The following is a 25,056-nucleotide window of genomic DNA, read 5'->3' on the forward strand; positions in this document are numbered from 1 at the left end:
GTTTCAGTCTTCAATGATCTAACTTTCTTTCCAAACTATTAGAAGATTGCAAAGTCATTTCCAACTGAATAAATCTTCAATTGGTATGTTGAGCTAAAATATTTTCATTTGCAGCCAAGTTTGTAATTCTCATTGTTGGTTGGAGGTGAAACGGAACGCAGCATATTTTTATTTGTTATTGCTATAAATTACTGATATTGTGACCAATATCCAATCTCTTATTTTGCATGCTGGTGCTGATTTTAGCCCGTTTCTCTTCAAGAGCTTCAAAAAACAATGCGAAAGCCATTTTTTTCTTAGTCCTGTATTAATGAATAATGTACCTCTTAACCATAATGTTTTTATTGGCTTGTTTCTAGTCATGAAAATTTCTCCCATGGAGCAATGACTAAACATAATAATAGGTAATAACAATTCTCGATTAATCGTTAACTGGAGTATATTCAAAAAAGCCTATTTTCTGAAAGAACAACACACTCAGAGCAGTAAATAAACCAAAACGTTTTTAAAAATATATAAACATTTTGCATATGATATGAAAAACCTTCGTCTGTAAATATGTCCTAAAACTCAAGTAGCAGTTTTAGCTTCACCTACGTCAACTTCTGTAAAGAAAATGTTCTATTGATCACCTTCTGCTATCCAATTATTAATAAGCTAAACTAAAAATTGACCAGATGAGCTCCACACTGCACTAAGTCGAGCAGAAAAGGCTCCTTCTCATGTTAGAAGGATTTTTTATTTTTTTTAACTTGCTGTTTTTCTACAAATAATTAAGTATTCACTAAACAAATGCTGCAATTGGCAATAAATAGATTTTTTTTCCCTATTTAAATCATTTTACATCTTTTATTGCATTTCTAAAAGGCACAAGTGGCTAAATGAATGTGGCAAATATTTGATCCAATTAATCATCAGAATAAGCAATTGCTAAAAATAAGCGGCAATTGAAGCCCTAATGATTATATTTGTGGAATTACAACTTTTTTTTTATTTTTATCATTGAGACATTGAGCTGCTGTTTTGTATCAGTGCTCATCTGCCTGTGTAAAAGCTTCAGCCAGATACAATGACATCATTGTTCAGATTAGACAACAGGAGCTGCACAGGTGTAATGACAGCAACACAGATATATGCCCCGTCCCACAGACACAATAATGTAGCTCATTGTTTGTATGATCCGTGGTGTGGAAATTAACTCCAGATAGAGATTTCTATCTGCCATTGTCTCCATTACTTGCCAAAGTTGTGCACACAGCAAGAAACTTCCTGTCAGTTGAATGTCATCTAATTGTAAATATATAAACCACAGTGAAGATAAGAACACTTCAAAAGAAGTATGCATCTGCCTCAGATACAGTCTGTGGAACATTAAATATTTGGACTGAAGTAAGTCTCTTCTCAGTCTTTGCTTTATTTGATCACCTCAGCTGTAATTATTACCATCAGCATTTGAGCTACAAGGCTGCAGGTGAAACTGCATGAGTTCTGAACTCATCCTGTGGTGACCTGTACGGTCACTGCAGGCTATTTTCATTGGTATTGTAAGATGCTCAGGTTTAGGGAAAAGATTAAAGTCAATTTATTAAATTGAAAGATTTGTTCTGGGCAATATTTCAGGAAAACAAAAACTGGTGTTTAAGCAGGGTGACTTCTTCTGAACACTTCTCTGTTTCAGGGTTGTTCCCTCTGTCCCCTCCCCTGTAAAATGACACTGGGGCATTTAAGTTTACCTGAGGAAAGGTGACTTTATGGTGTCCACATCTGTTTTGTCTTGTATTATATGAGTAATTCTATTTTGAACTGTCCAGAGTCCCTGTCTGTTAAAGCTTTTCACTTGACTGAGGTTTCCCCTCAGTCGAGATATAAAGCCTCTGTTATCACCCTGTTGGGGCTGTTTTATGGACCCGTCTGGTACTCGTTATGGAGCTTATTAGCTTTGAATATGCCCGGAGAGTCGTGTTCGTCTGTGTTTCAGTGACGGGCTACCATACCGCATATTTTAATTTGTATATTCATTCACTTTCATTCTCACAAACTGAAGAACTCAAATTGAATTGAGTGCATTGTAACCTTTCCGACCCATAGCCTGTTGCTAAAGGTTCACTGTGTGTAACTCTAACTTGAGGTCTAAATTACCAGTGTGGCCTCAGCCTGTGGCTACACTTTGACCAACGTGGCGCTTAATAATTCATCAGCTGTTATTAACAGCCAGCTGCAGAGCAGAACTTAATCAGCTCCACTCTGCTGCAGAGAGGGACTCCAGCAGTAAATTCACTGACAGCTTTGAGACGTTCTGCTGCTTTATCACAACCAGAGGATTGAGCTGGAGTTTGATGACTGGGCTCTGCTTGCGTGGTCGGAGCTGCTGCAGGTGGCTGACTGATGGTCCATCATGTCAGAAACGTATATTGCCGTTAGAGCTGTAACGATTCATCGAATGATTCCAGGACCTCAATTTTTAAAAGGATCTCCCTCGAGGCTTTGTTAGGTTATATTTGACTATTTATTGTGTTTCGGCAAGATTATTTGTGTTGCGTAATGCTCTCACTTCCACCAATGAGCTTTTGACTAATGCTAACTGCTATTGGCAGCTATGGAGGGAGACTCTGAGCGACAGAAGCACAGCCAGGAAAGAAACTAAAAGTATCTAAAGTGAGAAATCCCTTTAAACTAAATTATAAAGATAGCACAGCCCAGTGTGTGTGCTGCACAACAGAATTTAAATGTACACAGTAAAACGTTTCACAATAACACGTCCCTGATTCTCCCTCCTCTGTCCTTGAACACCTCAGCAGGAAGCGTCCACTACATACATCAAGCTTGTTTGCGGCGGCTAACAGGTGACGTTTTTGTTCCCTTATCAAAAGACTCCAACTTTTTTCTGGGATTATTAGAACAGAACATGGCATGTTGTACAGTTTGGCTAACATCATTTGGCTAATGAGACTTAAAGTGATGTTTGAATTGTATTGCATTTTAAGCAATAAAAGGTGTTCTTAAAAAAAGGTTTAGAATTTTAATTATAATTTTCTTTTTCTCTCAGATGGGAAACGTTTTTAACTCTCCCGAAGTCTTAAGAGACGCTTTTACTCTGTGCACTGTGACAGATTACACTGACATCATGTGTGCTTTTACGAGCTTTCTTTTGTGTGTGGTTTCGGGAACTGACAGTCTGATGGGACAACCACGGCACATTATAACATGGGAAAAATATCTTGTTACAAGTGAAATCATCTGCCAATGGAACTAGTACTTTTTCACTAATATTAAGGAATTATTGACTTAAAACAAGTTCCTATATCTTGCTGAAAAGTTACTGATAAGTTAGTCTTGTTTTATTTCAAACACACTAAGATATTTGCACTAGAAACTAGATCAAAAATACTTGATAAGATTTTGTTTTTGCTGTATATTTGATGGATGATCCAGTTATGTATGAGAGCTCTGAGTTCACTCCATGTGATCTAATAGAGTGAACTCAGGTTCACTCTATTGGATCACTATTAGATCATATAAACCTTCAATGTCCATCTGTGACATTGAAGTGACAGATGGATTATGAGCAGCTCATAGTTTGGTTTATTAATCACTGAAATAATTTGATTTCACACTTAAGTTAACGGTCTCACTTTAACAAGTGCATAACCTTATTAAAAGTCATGTACACCATGCTAGGATTTTTCTCAGCAGTTGTACCATGTGTCTGTGTTTGGTCTTTTAGAAGTGTTGTGTGGGAAGTAGTGTTTTTTTTTTGACAGTGTGTAACATTTGAGCCACCTGTACCCGGCTGCCTCCTGCAGTGTCTCAAGCTGAAATGGCATCAAGCCTCATGGAAGAAATGCTCACTTCTCCCCTCTCTCATCCCATGTCCTCCGTTCATCCAGTCTTCATCTTATGTGTGTGTGAATTTATTGTCCATTTCTAATCCCTATTAACCACCATGGTGATGGTGTTTGCAGTTGGTTTCGTTCTTTTTTTTCCCCCCTGTCCTCCCCGCGTCTTCCTCCTCTCCTCCCTCGCATCATCTGTTCTGTGAAAAGACGTAACAGCTTATTACAGGTGCCTAGCGCCGCTCTTGCATCCTTGTCTGTCGATGTCTCACTCTAATTGGTTGTAATGGCTCCCGATGTGTGTGTGTGTGCGTTCTTGTTTAGACAAGTTTTGAGTGTGCGCTTAACCCAAGTGTGACAAACTGTTCCAGCCACAGACCTTTCATCCATCACAGCTTGGTTCCTGGGACGCTCTCGGCCTCAGCCTGCCTGTAAAGAACTGCTTTATTAGTTCTGTCCATTAGTGGGGCAAGTTAATCTCACAAACTCACTAGTTTGTGCTTTACTTATTCATCCTGAGCTTAATGAGATAATAAATAAAGCTGTGCATGTTTGCAAACGAGCTGCATTAAAGGCTTTATTTTTTTATATTAGGGCCGTTGTAGATAAAAAAAAAGAGTAAATATCCCCCGAAAAGCTCAGAAATTTTGAGATTCCATCCATCCATCCATTTTCTAATCACCCTTCATCCCTAATGGGGTCGGGAGGGTTGCTGGTGCCAATCCCCAGCTAACGTTCCGGGCGAGAGGCGGGGTTCACCCTGGACAGGTCGCCAGTCTGTCGCAGAAATTTTGAGATTGATCTCAGAAATTTTGCTCAAAAAACAAGAACATTTCTGAGCTCCAAAAGTCAAAACATTTTCAAGAAGAAAAAATCTCATGGAGATAAAGGTTGGTCTCAGAAATTTTCTAGATGAAAAAACTTCAACATAGTTGAAATTTTCTTTTACTTTTGAGCCTCAGTAACGTCCAACTCTTTTCTGGAAAATTTTTAAAATTAATCTCCAGATTTCTGAGTTGTTTGGCAGAAATATGCTTCTTTGTTGTTGTTCCATTTGCTCTCTTTCCGTGAAGGTGTGTTTTTGCTGTACTGTTTCCTCTAAACTCAGTGACGCATCATCCCTGGCTTCCTTTATTCCAGCTGATTTCATGCCTGTCGATCCTGCTGTCCGAGGGGAAATGTAAAATAGGCTTTTATTTCAGCATTTATTGTAATTACATTTTCCCATGAATAAGTTAACAGCCTTCTGGGTACAAAGTTTGATTCAACAATAAAAATAAGAAAAAGAGAACATATGCTCAACAAGTGTATTTTTTTCATTCGAAACAACTTCACTGGAATATTCAACTGAGCTTGTTGGATTGAAGGAAGTGGTGCTTCTCTTTGAATAAAAGCCCATTAATATGACGGTAGTGGCTCAGACATGTTGAAAGATGTCTTTGAGTTTAAAAAAGAAGTAACACTGGAGATTTTTAGAGATGAGACCAAAATCTTTAGCTGCTGTTTGGTTAAAGTAAAGCAGATAGAGTGGTGTGTGGAGGGAATTTAATAAATTAATCTAACCGAGCTATAGTATAAAAGTCTTTGGCTGAGAAAGTTTGTCGATATTCTACTTTTTTTAAAAGTCAGTTTTTTCAGTAGATAAGAATATACTGTGACATTTACATTTCCACCTCTGGTAAAGATGCTTAAACTAAAAAAAAAAAAAAAAAAATCATATACAGTTCCTGAGATACTCAGACTGAAAAAAATAACTGATACTTTTAAAAAAAATCACCTTTTTGTACATTTATTTAGTGGATGAGAAAAAAAATCTATCTTAATTGTTTTTTATAAAATTAACGGTGCCATAAAAATACCAATGTTATTGAGAACAGTACAAAGCACTCAGCCCTTTAATATTTCATCAATATATTTGAATGTATCTTTGACCAGATCCAATAAAGGCTGTTGAAACATGTTCCCACCTGACAATAAGGAAGTCTTCTTGAGGGAAAGAATTGAAGAGTTCAGATTGCACCCATCACAAACTGCTTACCTATGCAGTCTGTCTCACCTTTATTATTGTAGTGTCAATATGGAACACTAGTTAAAAATGAAAGTGCAGCCTGACTGCTTTATATAATTATTCTTACCTTTTGGCTTTACGGTAGTGGAAATACATTCACATAGGTGAAGCTTAATGTAGCTGACCTAAAGCAGAAGGATGGTTTGGTCCTTTGAATCTTTTTTTTACGTACTAAATAAAACAGAAAAAAAGGTGTCCAGCTTACCATGTTGACATAAAAGTTGGCACAGCAACCAGGAAGACTTGGTATGAGAGATTTCTGTATAACTGAAGCCCCTTCTCCTTTGTCTCGCTCTGGCCAGTTAATGTCTGACTCAGTTCTAGTCAAGTTGGGTTAACTACACCCTTCATTAGCGGTGTGAGTGAAAATGGGCAGGAACGTGGGAATGTGGATGGGCCATGTTGGAGCTGTGGTCGACGCCAACATTTCATTTTGTGCTTGTACCATTCAGCGGCCAGTTTCTCCAAAATCTCCTGGTATATTTAATGCATGTTTCCCCATCTAGCTAACACTGTAAACTCTCTTCCGCCTCATTTGACGAGAAGGTTTGGGCCATGGAATTATGGATTTGCAGTTCTCCAAATCTGATCAACAAATCATGACTGCTGCCAATCAAATCACTTCAGCTTTAACCACTTTTGAGGTGGCTCCAGAAAATGGATAAGAACTGCACAGGATCAGCAGATGAAGAGTAATCTGGAAGTTCTGGAAGAACCGATTAAATACAGGCCTGTGGAGAACGGGCTCAAGAGTCTACAGACCATACTTTTTTTCCCGTTGAGCAGTAGTGAAATCAGTGATGACTCATATGCTGATAGTCCGGTAACTGCAAAACATCTAAATTCTTTATCACTCCGTTTGCTGTGTACAGTTGTCTGTTGATGGATTATGCTGCACCCTGCCAGCTTAATGTAGCTGATGGAATAGAAATGTAGAGAATCAAGCTTTCAGGGTATTTCTCCCAGATTCAGTAAATTAAGAAAATGGTTGAACAAGACTGGACTGAGTCTGCAATGCTGGGAAAAAGCTCATATAAAGTTCATTTATCAAACGTTGCTGCTTCCCTTTTTTTGCCACATTTGTTTTGAAACGATTGAAGGAGAGACAGAGAGGGAAGAGCTGGGTGGGTGAACGATAAATTAGAGAGAGCCCGGTGCTCCAAGCCACACAGATAAAAAGCAGCTAGGGGGAGTTGGGAGGCAGGAAGGGAGGAGGCAGATGAGAGTATGAGATCAAGTGATAGGCAAAGGTATGAAGAGATGTAGTCGAGACGGAGAACGGATGGACAGAAGGCACGAAAAGCTGCAGAAGGAAACAATCCATCTTCCCAACACATTGGTGCAGATACTCCACCAAGTCGAGCCATCCAGGTCTGTGTGATGCCACCGCGGTGATTTCTCCTCTCTGCTGCCTTCACCACGGAGCACCGGAGCAACCTGTGCTGGAAGCGGGAGCCTGTTGCCTGGATACCTCTGCTGTCGCCACGACGGCAAAAAGCCAGGGCTGAAGAAGCGCGTGTGCTGTGTGCTTGTCTTGTGTGAGCTGGCGTCGGTGTCATGGGAAAAACACCGCTGGCTGGCAGTTTGGACGGCTCCCTCACACGTCCGCTCCCTGGCTGTTCGCTGACATCGCATGTATGAATGAAGAAGGAATCTCCCTGCTATGGAGGCTTCCAGGAGAGCCTGAGAGAGGGGCCGGGCGTGCGAGGAAGTGGGGGCTGGCTGGCACTCTGGTTTGGAAGATGAAGAAAGCTGATTTGTAGAGAGGAAGGGAACAATCACTTTAACTGCTGAGTTAAAGAGTGGAGTCAACCGGGAAACAAGACCCAAAGACGGAAACGCTAAGCTGCAGCTGCTGGGAATTGGGCTACTGGGGGGGAGGCAAACTAAAGTGGTGTTGTCTGGGTCACCTGAGCAGCTAGAGGACTGTCTGGAACCATGCAGGTCCAGTCGTCAGCTGCACTCTCTAAAGCCTCCAGCTTCATCCTCAATCAGAGATGTGTGTTGGCCTCTAAAATGGAAATCCACCGGTATGTACCTGCCTCACCCGAGGTTAAGTCCTGAAATCATCATCTCATTCTGTTGGGAAGCTTAGGTGTGACTGTCATAATTCCTGGTGTCTGATATTTGCCATCATGGTGGAGCATGAACTAGTAGAAAGGACTCATAAACCAGTGATGCAATGCCAAGTGTTGATTGAACTCACTTTATGTAACACAGATCAACTAGTTGCAGTGATTACTATATCAGTTTTAATGTGCTTAGTTTAACAGAGTTTAAGTTTGTTTTAAATGGAAGAAAACGCTTCTAGTGAGTGCCCCTCATCCTGATTATATTAAATTAAACGTTAAGGCTTTTCTTCTCAATTGAAAGTCTTAAACCTATTAAAGAAGTAACCAGAACAGCAGAGATTATTCATGATTTTTTTTTTTTTCAGATGAAAGTACAGTAATTCCAAACATCCAACTAACCAACCAGGCATTTAATAAAACAGGCATATGAAATTCATCTGCCACTTTTTGGTGCCAACAAGTCTGGTGAATTGGATGAATGTTCAGTGCCCTTAATGTCCTCACTGGATATACAAGTTAGTGGCTGAAATGCTCATAAAGAGTGGCAGGGACATTGTGATAAATGAAAAAAAGAATAGCAAGGAAAATGGTTGATAATGTTAGTCAATTTTATCATCACTGTGATATTCAGTAGTAATATTGCAGCTCCATATTGGATCCTTGTTCATGATGAGAGGATATATTTCCAGAAGGGTGTTGTTAGGAATGAAATAGCTACATCATAAACTTCAATTTTTCAGTCCTAACATAATTTTTACAGGGAGAAGCTACTTAAATATTGATTCTGTTTGCTGAAATGTCTTATCTTAGGTCCACTTGAGAATAGTATTCCTTCAAAGGGATGTTCTTCACTACAGGAGAGAGGAAAACTGTTCAACAAAGTGATGTTTAACTTGGATATTAAGAAGCTGCCAGGGATTATGTTCTTTAACTTTTTTTGTTCCTGTGATCAGTTTCTTTCACAAACTGGACAAAAATACACAGTAAAACATTTCTGTCAGCATTAGGGATCAACTCACTGAGTTAGTCCAGTATCCACTGGGACATGGTGGTCCACTCCTGACAGCTCCAACGTTTCCCTTAGAAGTCCAGGCTGGATGGAGTAAAAATCACTGGGGAAATTAAAGAACATGATCCTCACATTGCTTCCAGGCAATCTGCAATGGATACAATGAAGACTTCACTTGGGGGGGGAAGATAATTGAGGAGCAATCTGTAGGGTATTCATTAGATCCGAGGTCAGTGCTACTGGCCTGTAGTTGCTGATGTCCTTTGGATGTTATATCTTTGGGAACAATTTGATGCCTTCAAAGTAAACGCACAAAGGACATATCCAAAAACTATACAGAACCAGATCAAGAAAAAGGGAGAAAATGTCTTCAGGATGAATCTCATATGTTTTGACAAGGAAAACAAGCATATTTAGCTTATTGGATTTAGCTCTGTGGACAGGTGGCTATTACTAGTGGTGCATTCCAAAGGTGTGCTTGTGGCTGTTATTTTCATGCCATTTGTAATATTAATGGGAAACATTTTTCATGCATTTTTCTTTGAGAGATATTTACAGAACGTGGTTCACTGTATCATCTAAGGTTGTCCTTTTCATATTTAACCATTTTAGCAAAAGCACTTGTGATTTTCTGAGGGTGAAAAACTTTAAATGGCTGCAGCAACTTGTGACAGCCCAGCATACACAACCTCATTGTGAACATACAAATGGTCATTCAAGTTCATCATGGTTGAATCCTTTGCCGGCACTATAAGTCTCTACAATAAGCAAACTACTTTGACTACATCCTGTGGTTTACCCCTTTGATCCCATTTAAAGCCAAAGTAATTCCAAATAGGTACCGTAATTTTTGGACTTTTGTTCTGAATTGGTAAGTCAATTGGTGTTTACATTGTTCCATCTCCCCAAAAAGTCCAAACAAACATATGTTGGCCATTGTCATTTGTTGGACTGTTGAATATTGATTGGAAAAATGTTACATATTGCCTAACCTTAGTGGTTGAGGTTTATACACAGGTTGGAGATCTGGGCCTTCTCTATGGAGTGATGATGAGCTGTATGGCTTCTTGGTGTCTGCATATGATACGCCCAGGGTTTTATTATCTCTAGTGTGGCAGGTTACATACTGTGTGAAGGTGGGGAGAGTGGAGGACAGGGAGACATGTTAACGTCTCCAGAGATCATAAATGGGGCCTGGAGGTTCAGTCTGCTGGAGTATATCAAATTAGTAGAGGAGGCCATACAGTTCTCACTATAACTTCACAACTGCATAAACGTTTGTAGACATAGCTTTAAATTTTTGAGGTAGCTAATACTGCCTCATGCTAGCAGCTAGTAGCTCACTGGCCTTACTGTGGAATGTCTCTCATAGATAAATGTCCAGAGTTATACCATCTATCATTCAAAAAACACAGTTAGACCCCCTTCACTCTTCTCACCCCTCTCTTGTGTTCTGTTCTGGAGTAAATGAAAGCCATCCATGTTTGTTTGTGTGTGTGTCTGGAGTTAGCATGGTTAGCCACATCTCAGCCAGATGGATCCAGCTATTTTCCCTGTAGGTTCTCTGATGCTCCATAAGAGCTGCTAACTCTCTTATCGGGAAGAGATAGACAGGATGACGAGTTTGTACTTCTCTGGTTGTGATGCCTGATGTGGGGGCAAGTCCCCTGTCTCTTCTCCTCTTCAGGTCATTTGGTGGAAGGTGATACAGTAGTGCTACTGAAAGCTAGCGGCTGGTCCGTGGTGTAAACAATGAAGTCATGGGCTCTCTTGCTGTCTCGGAACACAAACGCCATTAAAAGGTCAAATGAAATTGATGTTCTGCTTGGCCTGGTAAGCTTCATTGTGTGAAGCAGAAACTCACAACACGTCAAAAGTAAATTTAAAAAGAGAAAACTCTGGAGTGAGTGGCAGCTGTGGAAACTGACTCCCAACTCTTGTGGTGGAGCAAGCAATAGAAGGAACCGGGAATAGATGACAAATTCCCTTCAACACTACAAGTATCTGACACCACAACACAAATGCAGTCCCTCAGTTTACCTTTGAGTTATCCGTGAAACTGAGCTGTGCAGTCCAGCACCGAAACCCAAGGCTCTACCAGACAGCTGATAGCCAAATGCTGTTCAGGCCTACTTCGGCATCAATGTGAGCCCTTTCTGAGTGTGAATGAGCTTGTGATTGCACGCTTGTAAAAATGGGCAAGGTCACAAGTGATCACAGTACTCTGAAGCAAAGCAACACCCTGTAGTTGGGGACGGACCACTGTCAGTCTCGTACCTTATTTGGAAGTGAGACCATTGCACTACGGAAGTGAAGGGGGCGCCATTTCCTATATTATCCAGGTTCTCCTGTTTTTATTTTCTTTTGATATCTGTGATATATCTTCATCTTTAGGGAGGAGTTTTACTCTCAGCATGTATTTGAACTTGTCTCTTTTATTTACTTCAGCGGAGCTCAGTTTTTAACAAATTCTGTAGCTTTCTGTGTACTTCTAAATCTGCTTCTTAGTCGCATCTTTTCCGGCCTGCTACTGGCAAGACAACTAATATTAATAACTAATATCCTAACATTACTAAATCAGAAAAGCACAAAATCTTTATTATTTTTTCATTTTTCATTTTCTTAAGGATGTAGAGCTAATTAAATGACCAAAACAAGACCTCAAAGTGGTTCCAGTTTTTCTCGACCAACCTGTTTAAACTGAGGCAAATATTAAATACCTTGAGTCATTTCTGGACAGTCAGCTCAACTTTGCTGAAAAAACACTGACTATATTTTTAAGAAATATTTTCAGAGACTATCTTTTAAGGAGACCTTGTGATCCTGGGGTTACCCAACTAGAGCTTGTGTAGACAATGTTGAGGGTTTTAACTTTTCATCTGGTCAACTGGTTTGGTCATATGAGCTGCAGATTAACAGACAAAGTTTTAAGAATACTTTTAATGGCGGGTAAAGTATCAGGTAAATAGTGGTGAAACCAAAAACAACTCTGTCTCAACTGTTTGCTGAAAGAACATGGAAGATGGCAAGGAATATTTTAGTAGATAGCATCCATCCTCCTTTTTCATCTGTTTGAACCTCTGAGTTGATGAAGGGGTCATTGTGTTCCTCTGGTAACCATATAGAATATCCATTAGTGCAATAATTATTCTTAACCAAACTAAATGATAACATTTACCCATATCATGCTAAGTGTTTTACTCGATGCACAAATTGTTGATGTTGTAATGCTATAAATGAGTTTTATTTTATCATTTTAGAGTCGAAGGAAAATTTCCACCTTGATATATTAAATAGTTTCATCTTATTTTTTCCCATATGTAAGACTCTATCAACAAAAAGTCTCTCAGAATAACGTACAGTACTGTAAAAGCAAAAATGTGAACTTTAGCTTGTAAAGCTGAAGTACAAATCTAGTTGTAACAACCAGAGTTGCTATTCTTCTGTGAACCTAATTCATCTGTTAATTGACTTTTGCTCAATTAAGTTTCTCATGTATACATTGTAAGTGGTATTTTACAATTTCTTTTGTCGCCCCCTATAATTGATGGAGATATATATAGATATTATTTAGAATGTATAAAAGTCTTTTCTATGTAATTTTAATTTGCTCTGATAGTGTTTTACTGGAGAATTAATTTTTTAAGGTTCCAGTAAAACCAGCATTAATAATAAAGACGTGGTATTCTGATTTAGTAATGTAATTATATTAGTTGTCCTTCCACCCCTGCGCCACTAGAGGCAGTAGCAGGCCCGGAAAGATGCGTCTAAGGAGCAGATTTAGAAGAACACAGAAAGCAACGGAATTTTTAAACAACTGTGAGCTGCGCTGACGTAAATGAAAGAGAGAAATTCAAATACATGCTGTGAGTGAAACTCATTCCTAAAGATTAAGATACATCACAGATTTCAAAAGAAAGTACAGTTCAGTTAAATGATTGAAAATTCAATGATGTGTCATCTACTGACATTGCTCATGAGTCATGATTATGTATATATACTGTTATTGATTTGTTGTCCAGCCCTTGAATTCCTGTTTACAGTGATTTCCTCCATAGAGAAGCATACACCATCATTTCTGCCATCGCAGGACCTGCTGCGCTTGGCAGCCCAGGATGTGGACACATCTAAATGAAAATGAGGTGATGATAAAATAATAGCCTGGTGACAGGAAGGACAGCAAAAAGCAAGTTTAATCCAGACTGAAACTCTTCACTGTCTACATTCCTATGCACATTTCACCTCCTGGTTTCCCTGTCATCTCTCCTTTTGAGCTAGAGAGATGACAGGACTTTTTTACTCCTATTCGTAACTTTGTCTCTAAATATGAAAACTTTTGCTGTGTCACACTCCTCCCAATGAGTACAGCCAGTTCCTCCTCATATTAAAGCTAAACCGTCACCCCAGTTGTGCTGTTTGATTCAAGATAAAGGAACATTTCCTGGTCTTATTCAGGAAATGTTAAACTTTTTTTCCTCCCATGCTTGTTACAACGGCAACATAACATCTGAGGTCATGAGTTAGCCAGCAGCGGGCCCACCTGTGGAACCTTCCTCTGGAGAGCTGCCTCTTCAGTCAGCTAATGGATTCTGTGAATAATTTGCTCAATGCCTAATTGATTCCACGAGGGTTCTGCATGTCGGACCAAACTACTCTGTAAACAAGGACCGTGCTAGAGCTGTCCAGTCAATGGGCCAGGTAATTAGAGGGCAGTGGTGTTTTAAAGCTACATGAGGTGATGAAATTATCTAGGGCAAACAGAACAGATTTTGTAATGTAGCATAATTTCCTGTCTAAATAAAAATAAAATATGCTGACAGTTTGTCCAAACCAGGATTTATTTGTTAGAGCAGGTGAGAATAAACTCTCACCAAGGACGTTCAGGGTGCTGGACTCTCTTCTACTTTTCAATAAATCCATATCTTTCTCTTGCTGATGAGTTTTTCTTCATGCTAACAGTTTGAAGAGCTAGGCTAGGCTATTGCCCCTGATGGGTTAATAATCATGTTCTTAGAATATTTCAGTGCTTTTTGAATTAATCATTTGTCTATGAAACTCAGTCGTCCTTCTACAGAAACTTGCCTCCCTTGCTTCAATACAATTGTATTGAATGACTGCTGCTACATCTCAGAGCACAGTGTAGGTCACTTCCTGCAGCAGCCCATTGCAGTCCCTGTGAACGTTATTGTAAGGCTGACTGGCGGTGACGGCTCAGTAACAGCTGCGATTAGGAGGTGGGCCTAAAACAGATAATTGGAACATAACATGGTTGGGGCTCTTTTATTGAATCTGCTTGTTTTTCAAACAGTTTCGGGGCATTTACACTCCTGTTTTGTTTCTTTTTTGTTTTGCTTACTAGAAGATAATTTATGTTACTGTGCTTTTTGTGATGTCTTTTAAATCACAGCTTTGCTCAAAAAGAGAAACAGAATAAAAGAGAAACAGAATATAAGAATATACAGAATATATGGGTTGTTAATTGGAAAAGGCTCCAACTTGGCGGATTAGTTGTGGTCTAAAACACGAGTGCTTCTCAAAGGTGGCCGTTCCTATTGTGTTCCTTTGCCTTCTAATTGAAAAAGTGACAGCCATTTTTCTTTGTTGCAGCCTTCCAGTTAGAAATCAGCCTAGCCAACAGCTCTCTTTATCAAATGAATTAAACAAATGGCACTCATGGATCCAGATAAAGATTTTTGGTTTGCTCTGAAAATAACATTTCAAACTACTCCTGCCTCTATTTAGCTGGCTGTGAATAGCCAGGGTGTCTATTTGCAGCACACACACACACACCGGTGTGTACCTGTAGGTTTTGTTCGGTTATATATAGCCACTAGTGGTGATGTCTTCTTTGTCACACCTCAGGTGTTTTTGCTGCAATCGTGCCACACATCGGGCTTCTCCTGCTCTGTCTATTTTCCTACCACCATCTTCTGGAGTAGATGACTCATTGCTGGAAGCCCAGGGTCTTTTCTCCTGTCTCCAATGTATTGTGTGTGTGTGTGTGTACTAAGCAGTATGAACGCTCCAAACACACACATAGCAGTATGAATGATGTGCCGATGCATGTAGACACGCTACAAAAATCCTGTGGCGCTGTCTGGCCAGAGTGACAGATCAGTCGGGATCCCTTCTGAAAAGGCAGCATGGTCCGACTGCGTAGGTGTTTGGTATCGACGTTAACCACGTTGCTGTGTAGGGATCTGTTCTCATCTGCTGGCCACATTGATTGGTTGCACTTAATTTTTTTGTGCTGCTGGTCAATACTATTGATTCCCAGGCTTCACATAAACAAAATCTACAATCAGATTCGGATTTTCCCTCCTCCTCTAGTTCTTGTGAGGAGAGAGAGTAGAAATTTGTCACTCATCTCTCTCCAGAGTTTCTGGACACGACGTGCTGAAATGACTAAAATAAAGTTGCTTCTCCTGGTGAGTTTCAGGGTGACTTTAGAACAAACCTGAAAGTTTAGGGACTTGGCTAATTGTTAATTTGTGTTTTTTATTAACAAATGCAGCCTTCATCACTTGAAGCCTGGTTTAACCATTTCGATCATGTCTTATACAACTACCAGAGGTATCCTGGTACATTGATCTAATTAAAGGTGCATTCACATCAGCCCGGTTTAGTCCACTTTGATCAAACTCTGAACGTCCGGTTCGTTTGGGAAGGTGTGTATTTGCAATCGAACTCTGATCCAGATCAAAAAAGCAATTGGCGGTCTGCCTACAAACCCAGGTCTCTGTGTGGTTGAAGTGAACTCTGGTGTGGTTCGGATGTATGTGTGGACTGCTCTAAAAGCAGGAAGTAGACCAAAGCTCAGGGCATTCTGGGAATGAGAAATGCCCCATGGACAACCGTTAAAATCTGTAGCCACTCCATTTTGCTTACATTCTGTGAAGAAGAAGGTTGTGCTTATGTCTTCTTCAGAGGTTTTTGTGTCCTTGCCTTCAGTAGTTCTTGGTTCAGGGTTAACTTTCTAACCCCAGTGAAGTCTGACTTGTTTGGACAAAGCCACAGGTGTATGTTTGCTGATTAAAGGAGTTTGTTGATCTTGAGTACAACTTGATGCAAGCTTTATGTTTTTTTTATAAAGCTAACTGTCATTCTGCCAGATGACATGTGAAATTGACAGCATCTGACTTTTATTATCACTCCTGCAGCCCTTTTTGTTTAGGAGACACTAGAAATCCATCTTGCATGGTAGAACAGAAAGATGTTCATTTTAACAGAAGCTGAGGCTTCATCTACACGGAAGTAGATGACTGTAGGAGAAACTGTGATCTAGTCCATGTTTCCTATTACAAGTTGATGAGCTTCTGAAATTGTTGCACTGAATTCATACAGACCCTCCTGGGCCCACTTTGGGAAGTCTTCATTAGAGCCATAGCAGACGTTGGTCCAACAGCTGTAGGCTGTAACTGAACAGGGACGTTTTCAGCCTCCTGGTCTGATCCTGATCACTCTTATATGGACTGGAAACACTCTGCTTCACCAAACAAATAGCGACTAATTCATGAAGGGAAGAAAAAGAGAATCAGAAGGATGTTAGAGGGGGGATGGCTGAGGAAGGTCAGTTAGTGGTACAGAAAACTTTCCAGAGGGGAAAAAAAACAAACCACAAGCTGAAAACTACAAACACATGTGGAGAGCAAAGAGAAAGGAAGGATGCAGATGTCTCTGTAGACATCTCCTGTTCTGAACTTGTTTCTCTGGAAAGCCAGCTGCACTCCCTGTTAATCAAACCCACAGCTAGCCACCAATCTGCCTTTCTTTTCTTCACTTTTATGCGTGGGAGTCTCTGTGGATTTCCTTTTCCAGGCTTGGAGAAGATTCCCTGTGTTCCATCTTGCACAGCATGACTCGGGTTAGGAGGGTTTCTAATGGGAGTAGCTGAAGCTGGCCTTTCAGAGGGGAGCAGGACAAAAAGCATGTGCCGCAGAGTCACTTTCAATCTATTGAAAGAGCTGTTTGTAATGGGGATCGCTATAATTATTTTTTCAGTGGTTTGTGTGCTCTGAGGGACAATTAAGAATGGAATCAGCAGATTGTACAGGCTGTGGTTGTGTTTAGGCCATAAAGAATCTTTTAGAGCAGTTTAACACATCTCAATATATGTTGCAACCTGAAATGAAAATATTTTCTTAACTCACTTACTGTTTTCTTTGTTCATCTTAATGAGAAATGTTTGGTAAATGTGACTGGCCAAGGCAAAACCATGAACAGGTCTGCTTATGCATTTGAGTTATTTACAGATTCTGAAAGTGTGGAGTCTGAACTTTCCAATGATGTCTAACACAAAGAAATAAAAAAGCCATTGTTTTTTACTTCTAAGTGTTGTGTGTATTGATAACTTTTAGGGCTATTTGTGATTTTAGAAGCAAAACTAAAACAAAATAGAGTTGAGTTGCTTTACCAGATTGAAGGATTTCTCAAACATACATTAAAAGAAACAAAGCAACACTCCAGGTATGTTATTGATGAGGGATAACATTCTAAAATTATACTTTGAGGCTCACCAGGACACAGGTGAGCCTCAAAGCTAATTATACGCTTTACGTCATTATAAAATGACGTAAAGCTCAAAAACGTTGATTTTGCATAAAAGCCATTGAAGGGGTTTTTAATATTTTCCAAGTGACTCTGTCCTTACTCTGTCATATTCTTGGAAAAGCTACATGACCAAGCAGTCATGTTAAGATCTTATACGAAGCTTTTATTGCATTAATCTGACCCCTGATTACTAGGATAATAGTCTGTGTGGGTTGAGATCATTTCTGAACAGTATTGTTAGAAGGGTAATAAAATTTGCCTTGGTGGAAGTCATGGGGTTTATTCATCCATCCGTTTTTGTCACACGTAGATTTTAGCTGACGATGACTGAAATTTCCTGTGGAGCTAATCTTTATTCAGGCTTTTTGTTAATGTAACCTCATCCTTTGTTTTTTTTTTCTTATGTGTGTAAAGATTGTTAGAAAAGCTTCTCAATTAAGATGATGAGAATGTACTTCCGTCATTAATAAACATCTGTGTCTCGTCACGTGGAGTATGACCCATCCCATCTGGTCTGCAGAGTGGAGATTGATGCCACTATTAACTGACAGCGCGGTCATCCTCCACATGTGCTCCCCTAAGACTGAGCAGAGTCACATAGCCGACGGGACAAAACCCTGAGTCATCATTCATTCCCCGCATTGTGTTTGGCAGACCCACTGAATGGGGGGGGGATTAGGCTGCCCCGTTTTGGTTTGCTCCTATTTTTAGACAACACAGTCGTTTGGTTGCATAACTTTGGCCTACCAGCAGCGAAATTAGTCACAATTTCCAGCAGCGGGAGTGACTGGGCGAATCTGTATAAACAGAGGATGCGTCACAGCGTCCAGTTCTGCATTTCTCTTTCTTCTCCTGAGTTGGTTTTCTAGCTGAGTGGTGAGACCTTTCGTTCTCACTGGGCGTTTGGATCAGGTGGGGTTGTGATCATTCAACCCTCAGCCCATTTCCTGCAGCTTCATTCATCTCTGCCTCATCTGCTGCATCCCAGCAGCACATCCCCACCCTCCCATACCAGCAGGAAGTGACGTCATGTTGGCCCCAGGAGCTGCTCGGTTCCTCTTTGAAGTCAGAAGCTCTCCTCCAACTCTCCAGCTTCATTAACATTAATGAAGGGGATAAAAATATTCTCCTCTCAAATCTCATTCTCTGCTCCTAAATTTGTACAATCCGCACATTTTTTTTTGTCTTTGTCACCTTGCTGTGTAAGAGATAGAATCTATTTATGGAATAAATGAAATTAATCAGTGAAACTGGTTATCATCCTGACTTAAGAATTTTAGTCAGGTTTCTAAATGGAGGAGAGAAGAGAAGCTAGAATACATTCTACCTGCTGAATGACTGTAATTGTGAGATTATACACCAGTCAAGTGAATTAAAGAACAATATTGTTGCATCTACTCTCTAAACTAGCGGCATAAACCAAGGTGCAATCTGTAAATATGTTTTTATAATCAGACTTTATTCATTCTCAAGGGAAATTCAATATTGAGGGAAGTCATATCATCCAAGTATCCTTAAAGATACAGATTCTGTTTCTTTAAGGGTCATGCATCTTCATGGGAAGACTGACTGCAGGCCTCTGACTATGCTGAATTATCATGCATGTCTCCTTGCTTAATTTTGTTTACAATAATTTACAACATTCAGTATAAAGCACACATTCATATTTTAATACAAAGTTAAATATAGTTATTTTACTGAATTTTCTCCTCCCGTCTTGGACAAAAACCAATAAATAACTGCCCTCCATCAGCTGTGCCTTTAGATTCTTCACATTAATGTAATCGGATAGAAAGACAAAGACAGATGAGGTCTCTACTCACTTAATTGCGTCTTTTAGGTGTTTAACATTTAAAATGCCTTCTTGAGCTTTTATATCATGTTGCTGCTGTTCAGGAAGGAACATTTGCCGAGGTGTTCAGGTTTTGTGATGAAAGAAATGTGAGATTTGCAAATGTTTAGGATTGGCTGCCTTTTCTTTCTTTGTTTGTTTTACTTTTACTTTTTTTTACCACGAGTGAGTTGGAAGCTCTGAAGTGCTTATCAGAGGTATTCATAACCCTCCACCTGTGTGCATTTTAATTAGCATTTAGCTAGCTTCTGTGAATGCCTCAGATGGTTTTTTTTTTTAGAATATTACCGTAGTTAACAGACAGTTTGTGTGTTAAGTGAGCATTTCCCCCCATCCGTTCTTTCCAGTCCTTTTCACTTTTTTTCACGCCTTGTTTTTTTTTTAGTTCACTTATACATTTTGTAGCTTTCATTCTGAGCATTTTGCTGTCACTTCCTGCTTCACTGCTGGGATTCACATTCTGTCTGTAACTTGCATCACCCAGGCATTCCACTTATTTAGATGCACCAGTCAGGCGCTTCCTGTGTTTACAGATACCTGTGTGGTCTGACCTGCCAACTTCTATTTTCTTGCTATCAGGCTGCAGCCGGGTCTTGATTGCCGATGTTGTTTATAGATCAAAGTGTGTCACCTTCTGGTTTTATTTAGTTTTTATTAAATATAACAAATGTGCATCATGTGCATGCTGTTGCTTTAAGTATTTATAGCCTGAGACTAGTGGAAGTGTTTAGTTTTGATGTTTCTAGTGAATCACAATAAACACACTCGCTCAGAAAGATTAGCATCATAGCAGTTTTCAGGTACTTCAGTTTTCTGCTAAGTGAAACATGACTGAAACTTAAGATTATTTCAATCATAGGTTGACATGTATCAGGATGTATTTAACTGTAGCAAATATTGGTCTTAAAATGAGGGAAAAAATCTACTCTGCTAATCACTCTTTCATTGAGCTCTCCTTGTTTGGTTAGCTTATAGCCACGTTGCAACGTGACATCACACGCGCAAAACCATATCCTCCAGATCCTTACTGGAGGGTAAAAACCTGCTCCTGTTAATAATAGCTAATATGTAGGTATTATTTTCCTCCTTTGCTGCATCACAGCAATGTGAAAAATAACTCAAAACCATTCATATTCTCCTTATTTCTTGCTCTCTGTGTCAGCTATTCTACACACAGGCCCGTTACCATACCAACTGACAACAGCTCCACTGGTATGTCAGGATTCAACATCAAAAAACTTGCAAACATTTCTCACACGAAGAACAAAGTATTCAGTCTATTACAGTATTAGGATTTTCAGGCTTGTAGTTTTGTTTAGCGGTTATTAATAAGTGATCTTATGGACACAGCGGTGGTGGATTAGCTAATTTAAACACTTGCTCTACTGATGATCTGTCAGTTGGTGCATAGGTCACCTTTTTTTTTAACTGAACTGAAAAACACTAAATTCCACAGCACATCTACATGTTGAGGTAGTGAAAGTCAAGCTAGTGTAACTAACCTACTTCCCTCTCCGTCGATAATTTTTTTTATTTGTTTTTTTTACTTAAAACTTTCTCCTGACCTTGGTTTGAAGTTGTTGGAGTATTCTTTTATATATATATATATATATATATATTCATGCATTTAAAACGTTACATTGACAACTTGACAGCTAAAACCAATAGTTTTCATCGTCACCCTGCAGGAAGATGGAGGGTGAGATCTTGCGCGCTGCAACGTATCTATAGTCAAAAAGCCATGACATATCTTGATGTCTACTTTTTGTGTGTGTGTTGATGCAGTGAACAGAGCATCTGCCAGGCACGGGCTGCTGTCATGGTGTACGACGATGCCAACAAGAAGTGGGTCCCTGCTGGAGGTTCCACAGGCTTCAGCAGAGTCCACATCTATCACCACACGGGCAACAATGCCTTCCGCGTGGTTGGACGCAAGATTCAGGATCATCAGGTACAGTGGGGTCATGTGACCTAAACATGTCTTTTTCTTTTCTTTTCTGTTTTTTTTTTTTAAACAAAAAAACATGCATGTTTTATTTGAGGCCGTTCTATGTGGGATCTGAGGAGTTAACTAAAGTGTTTAAGGACAAGTGCTTCTGGAAAACCCTCAACGAGTCTTTGTATGTTTACAGTCAGCCTTTTGTTGCCATCTGCTTGTAGAAGTACACAGACAGTGTTTCCTCACACTCTTCACACTGCATAGAGTGGAAACAAAGAGTTTCTGGAGGGAAGCTGACGATGAAGTGAGACATGAGAGCAGCTGGGATAGTTCCCAAAGCAAACCCAGTTTTTCTAAAGATGCAGACTTTAGCTAGGCTGCTTTTGAACTCTCATCCTGAATCCTTTACAAGGAAAGTGAGAATGCGCTACACTCTGCTCATACTGCATGTGACTGACATAGTTCATCACAGCAAATTCTCAGGATCTCCAGGATGTATGGTGTCTGACTCGAATGCTGAAAAATTCTGAAACTAATGGAAACTGACATGTGGGGTTCCCCAAGGCTCAATCCTGAGACCCCTCTTATTCAATATCTATGTGCTCCCACTAGCCTTTGTTCTGAATCAGCCACAAATGTCTTCACAGTACGATAATATCGCTTCAGTTTTCGTTAAATATCTAATATTTTCATACCTTGTCATATGGCACTACATTATTTGATGATTTTCATCAGCAGAGAGATCCTTTCTTTTTCCCATATTGCTTAAACCCTGTGGCCTGCTTAATAATGTGGAACATCCTTCCAAAGTAGATTTCCTTTAATTGAGTTCACCACACCACTCACTTAAATACAATTTGCGTAATAATTTGGAACATGGTGTAAAGATGCTTCCCTGCCACAGGGCTGATCAGGTTATGTTTTTGCTATTTTTCATGGATTTTCTTGGTCTGTGAAAGTATACTTTTTGGATTACTTTTCAGAATTATTCTATCTCTTCACAAACACTCCCTTTCCTGTACACAACTTTTAAAGCACATCTAGGTTGCTAAGTTTTTTGTTGTTTTTGTCTTTTTTGCTGAACTAAATTTAGGATGTAATTTGTGAAGTTTGGCTGCATTGACCCAAGCAAATGACAATCATTGTTACTTGGATCAGCACTGAAATCACAATTCTTTAAAAAAAAGAACCTTCCTGCTACAAGACTACCAACTGCACCATCATGCAGCATGCAGGCTAATTTCATTTCTTTGATATCTTACCATACCGATATTTTCATATGCTGTATTGTTTGCAATACTCCACCTCTTAAAATCTAGTATTAAGTTATCATTTCAGCCAGCCTTGCCCATTGCTATTCATTTCCTCCAGTTTTACAGAGTGACTTCATTCATCAGTGTGGTGATAAAAACCTTAGCAGTAAATACAGACAGGCCTAAGCTCCTGGGAAGAACCACTTATGTGGGCAGGTGATCACTTTCACTGCTCAGTGTAGGAAGTGATTGTATTCAACTGGAGGCACGTACATTCCTTTACTCTGCTGCTATGGGAGTATTACACAATCATCATTTGTAATCAAAGTGCATAACAGCACTCGACTGGAGGCCAGAGAGTAACAAGTCAGTGGTGCAGCTGTCCTGCATGCTGAATAGGTTCAAGAGATATCATCATAGGACTTTATATGCATATATGATATGTGTAAACATTCAACCTGCTGCTGATTCTGTGTTTTTTCTGATTTCAAATTAATTGCAATAATTTATGACAATATAAGAACAGCCTTTGATTTTTTTTTCTAACATTAACCAAAAGCAGTAATTCACTTATTTGTAATGAGAGCAGAGGTAATATCACAGGCCATATGTGTGGGTGCGTGTGTGTGTGAGAGAGTCAGAGACCAATGACACTGTAAACTAAGGAACTTATGATGATAAATCAAATGCTATATAATCTGTTTATAGTTCTGCTGTCACAGCTGGGGTTATTAAAATGGCAATCTGTGTGTGTGTGTGTGTGTTCCATAATATAGAGAATATAGATCCTTATCATTTCAGATGTCCAGAACTCTGCCAGCATTTCTAAGTCAAGCACAGTTTACCATCACTGACTGATCATCCAATTACAGCTGATTTCTGATTTTCTTATTAAGGTGTCAAACAGAATTTCACATTTCTTCTCTTTGGACTTATCTCATTTTATCATATTGTCACATTGTCTGCTCCAGTTTGAAACTTCTCACTCCACTACATATAAAACCTGCTTCGGCAACTTCTTCTGTCATTTATTCCTGATAATCTGATTGTTGCCTCCTCTCTCCTGTCTAAAGGTGGTGATAAACTGTGCCATTCCCAAGGGGCTGAAATACAACCAGGCCACTCAGACCTTCCACCAGTGGCGGGACGCTCGACAGGTCTACGGCCTTAACTTCGGCAGTAAGGAAGACGCCAATGTGTTTGCCAGTGCCATGATGCACGCACTGGAGGTGCTCAACTCCCAGGACACAGGTGAGCCTCAAAGCTTTCTTCTAGTGGACGTGCATGTATCTATGCAGTCAGTGTTGGCCTGTCGCTTGGAGAACTTTTCTTCAATCTAACGGATGGCATAATATAGTTGTTGTTTGGCAGCACTGCAAAGACTCAAAATCTTTGCAGTGCTGAAAAGTTACAGCAACTTACAAGAAACTTTCCAGCAAAATATAGGAGCTTCTTTTAAGTTAATTCCTTAATACCAGTACTTATAAGTGGAATAATCTGCCAGTGGAAACTGGTACTTAGCGGTTTAAATGAATTATTTTCTTAAAACAAGTTTCTATATCTTGCTGAAAAGTTACCTTTATGTTCATTTTGTCTTGTTTCAAGTGTACTAAGATATTTATTCTATAAACAAGACAAAAATACTTTGTAATATTTAATGTTTTTGCAGTGAGATTTGCTGAAACATAGTCAGGTTGTAGTTGTTGTCATTTGGATTTGAAGGACGGTGGATGTCTCTGGCAGATGATGTTTAAGGGTAAAGACAACAGCCATGGAAATGGCTAAAAAGGATGTGGAGAACTGGAATTATGTGAGAAGAGTTGGATGAAGGCAGATGGTCTGATGTGATTTGTGTATATTGTGTATATAGTTGGTGCAGTCAGAGCTGTGTTTGTGTAGTTCTCTTCAGTGCCTGCATTTATGCACATTTGTGCAGCTGTGTGCTTCACCTCAAGGCCGGTAATGTTTATTGCTTCCTTTTTTAAAACGTGTCTTGCAAATGAACTTGAAACTACGGAAGAGGATTTGGGCCACTGACAAATCAAAGGAATTCTGACTCGACAGCAGCTCAGGGAGGAGGTGGAGCAGATTGATTTTTTTTCTTTTTTTTTTTCTTTTTCACAGATCTGTCTCATAACATACTGTCACAATATAGTGACAGTTTTAACAAATACCTATAAAAACATATTCTTTATAAAAAAAATGATGTAATGCTGCTTTATATAGCCTCTGGAATCTTCCTCTGACTTCACTTTAAACACCTTACTGATGCTGAAAACAACTAGTTTGAGTCTTTTCTCGGTTACAATGTAAACACAGCACAATGTTGTCAGAACAAGCTGGTAGTGCTTCTGAATGACGTATTCACTGCTCAAAAAAAGATGGGACATTTTGGTTTCTGCCCCACTGGTCCTGAGTCAGGACTGTTGAAGCCCATAATCGTCTAACTCTGATCAGTTGGCAATAAGCACTAAAATATT

At 39.6% G+C, this 25,056-nt stretch overlaps 1 protein-coding gene across 7 annotated transcripts in view; it reads left to right on the forward strand.

Moving 5' to 3' along the window:
- The window catches only part of enah (ENAH actin regulator), a 119,951-nt gene that overhangs the window by 37,266 nt on the left and 57,629 nt on the right, over window positions 1–25,056 (forward strand). For 4 of the 7 annotated variants that reach the window (XM_044105617.1, XM_044105620.1, XM_044105621.1 and 1 more), the window contains exons 2-3: window positions 21,170–21,335; window positions 23,650–23,827. In XM_044105617.1, coding sequence (XP_043961552.1) covers window positions 21,170–21,335; window positions 23,650–23,827 — 344 coding nt within the window. Of the gene's footprint in view, window positions 1–7,189; window positions 7,932–21,169; window positions 21,336–23,649; window positions 23,828–25,056 lie in introns of those variants that run through there. The other 3 variants (XM_044105615.1, XM_044105618.1, XM_044105619.1) reach the window with 3 other exon arrangements.

Source organism: Gambusia affinis, linkage group LG22 (assembly GCF_019740435.1).
Source record: "Gambusia affinis linkage group LG22, SWU_Gaff_1.0, whole genome shotgun sequence".
In the NCBI taxonomy this organism is placed as follows: Eukaryota; Metazoa; Chordata; class Actinopteri; order Cyprinodontiformes; family Poeciliidae; genus Gambusia; species Gambusia affinis.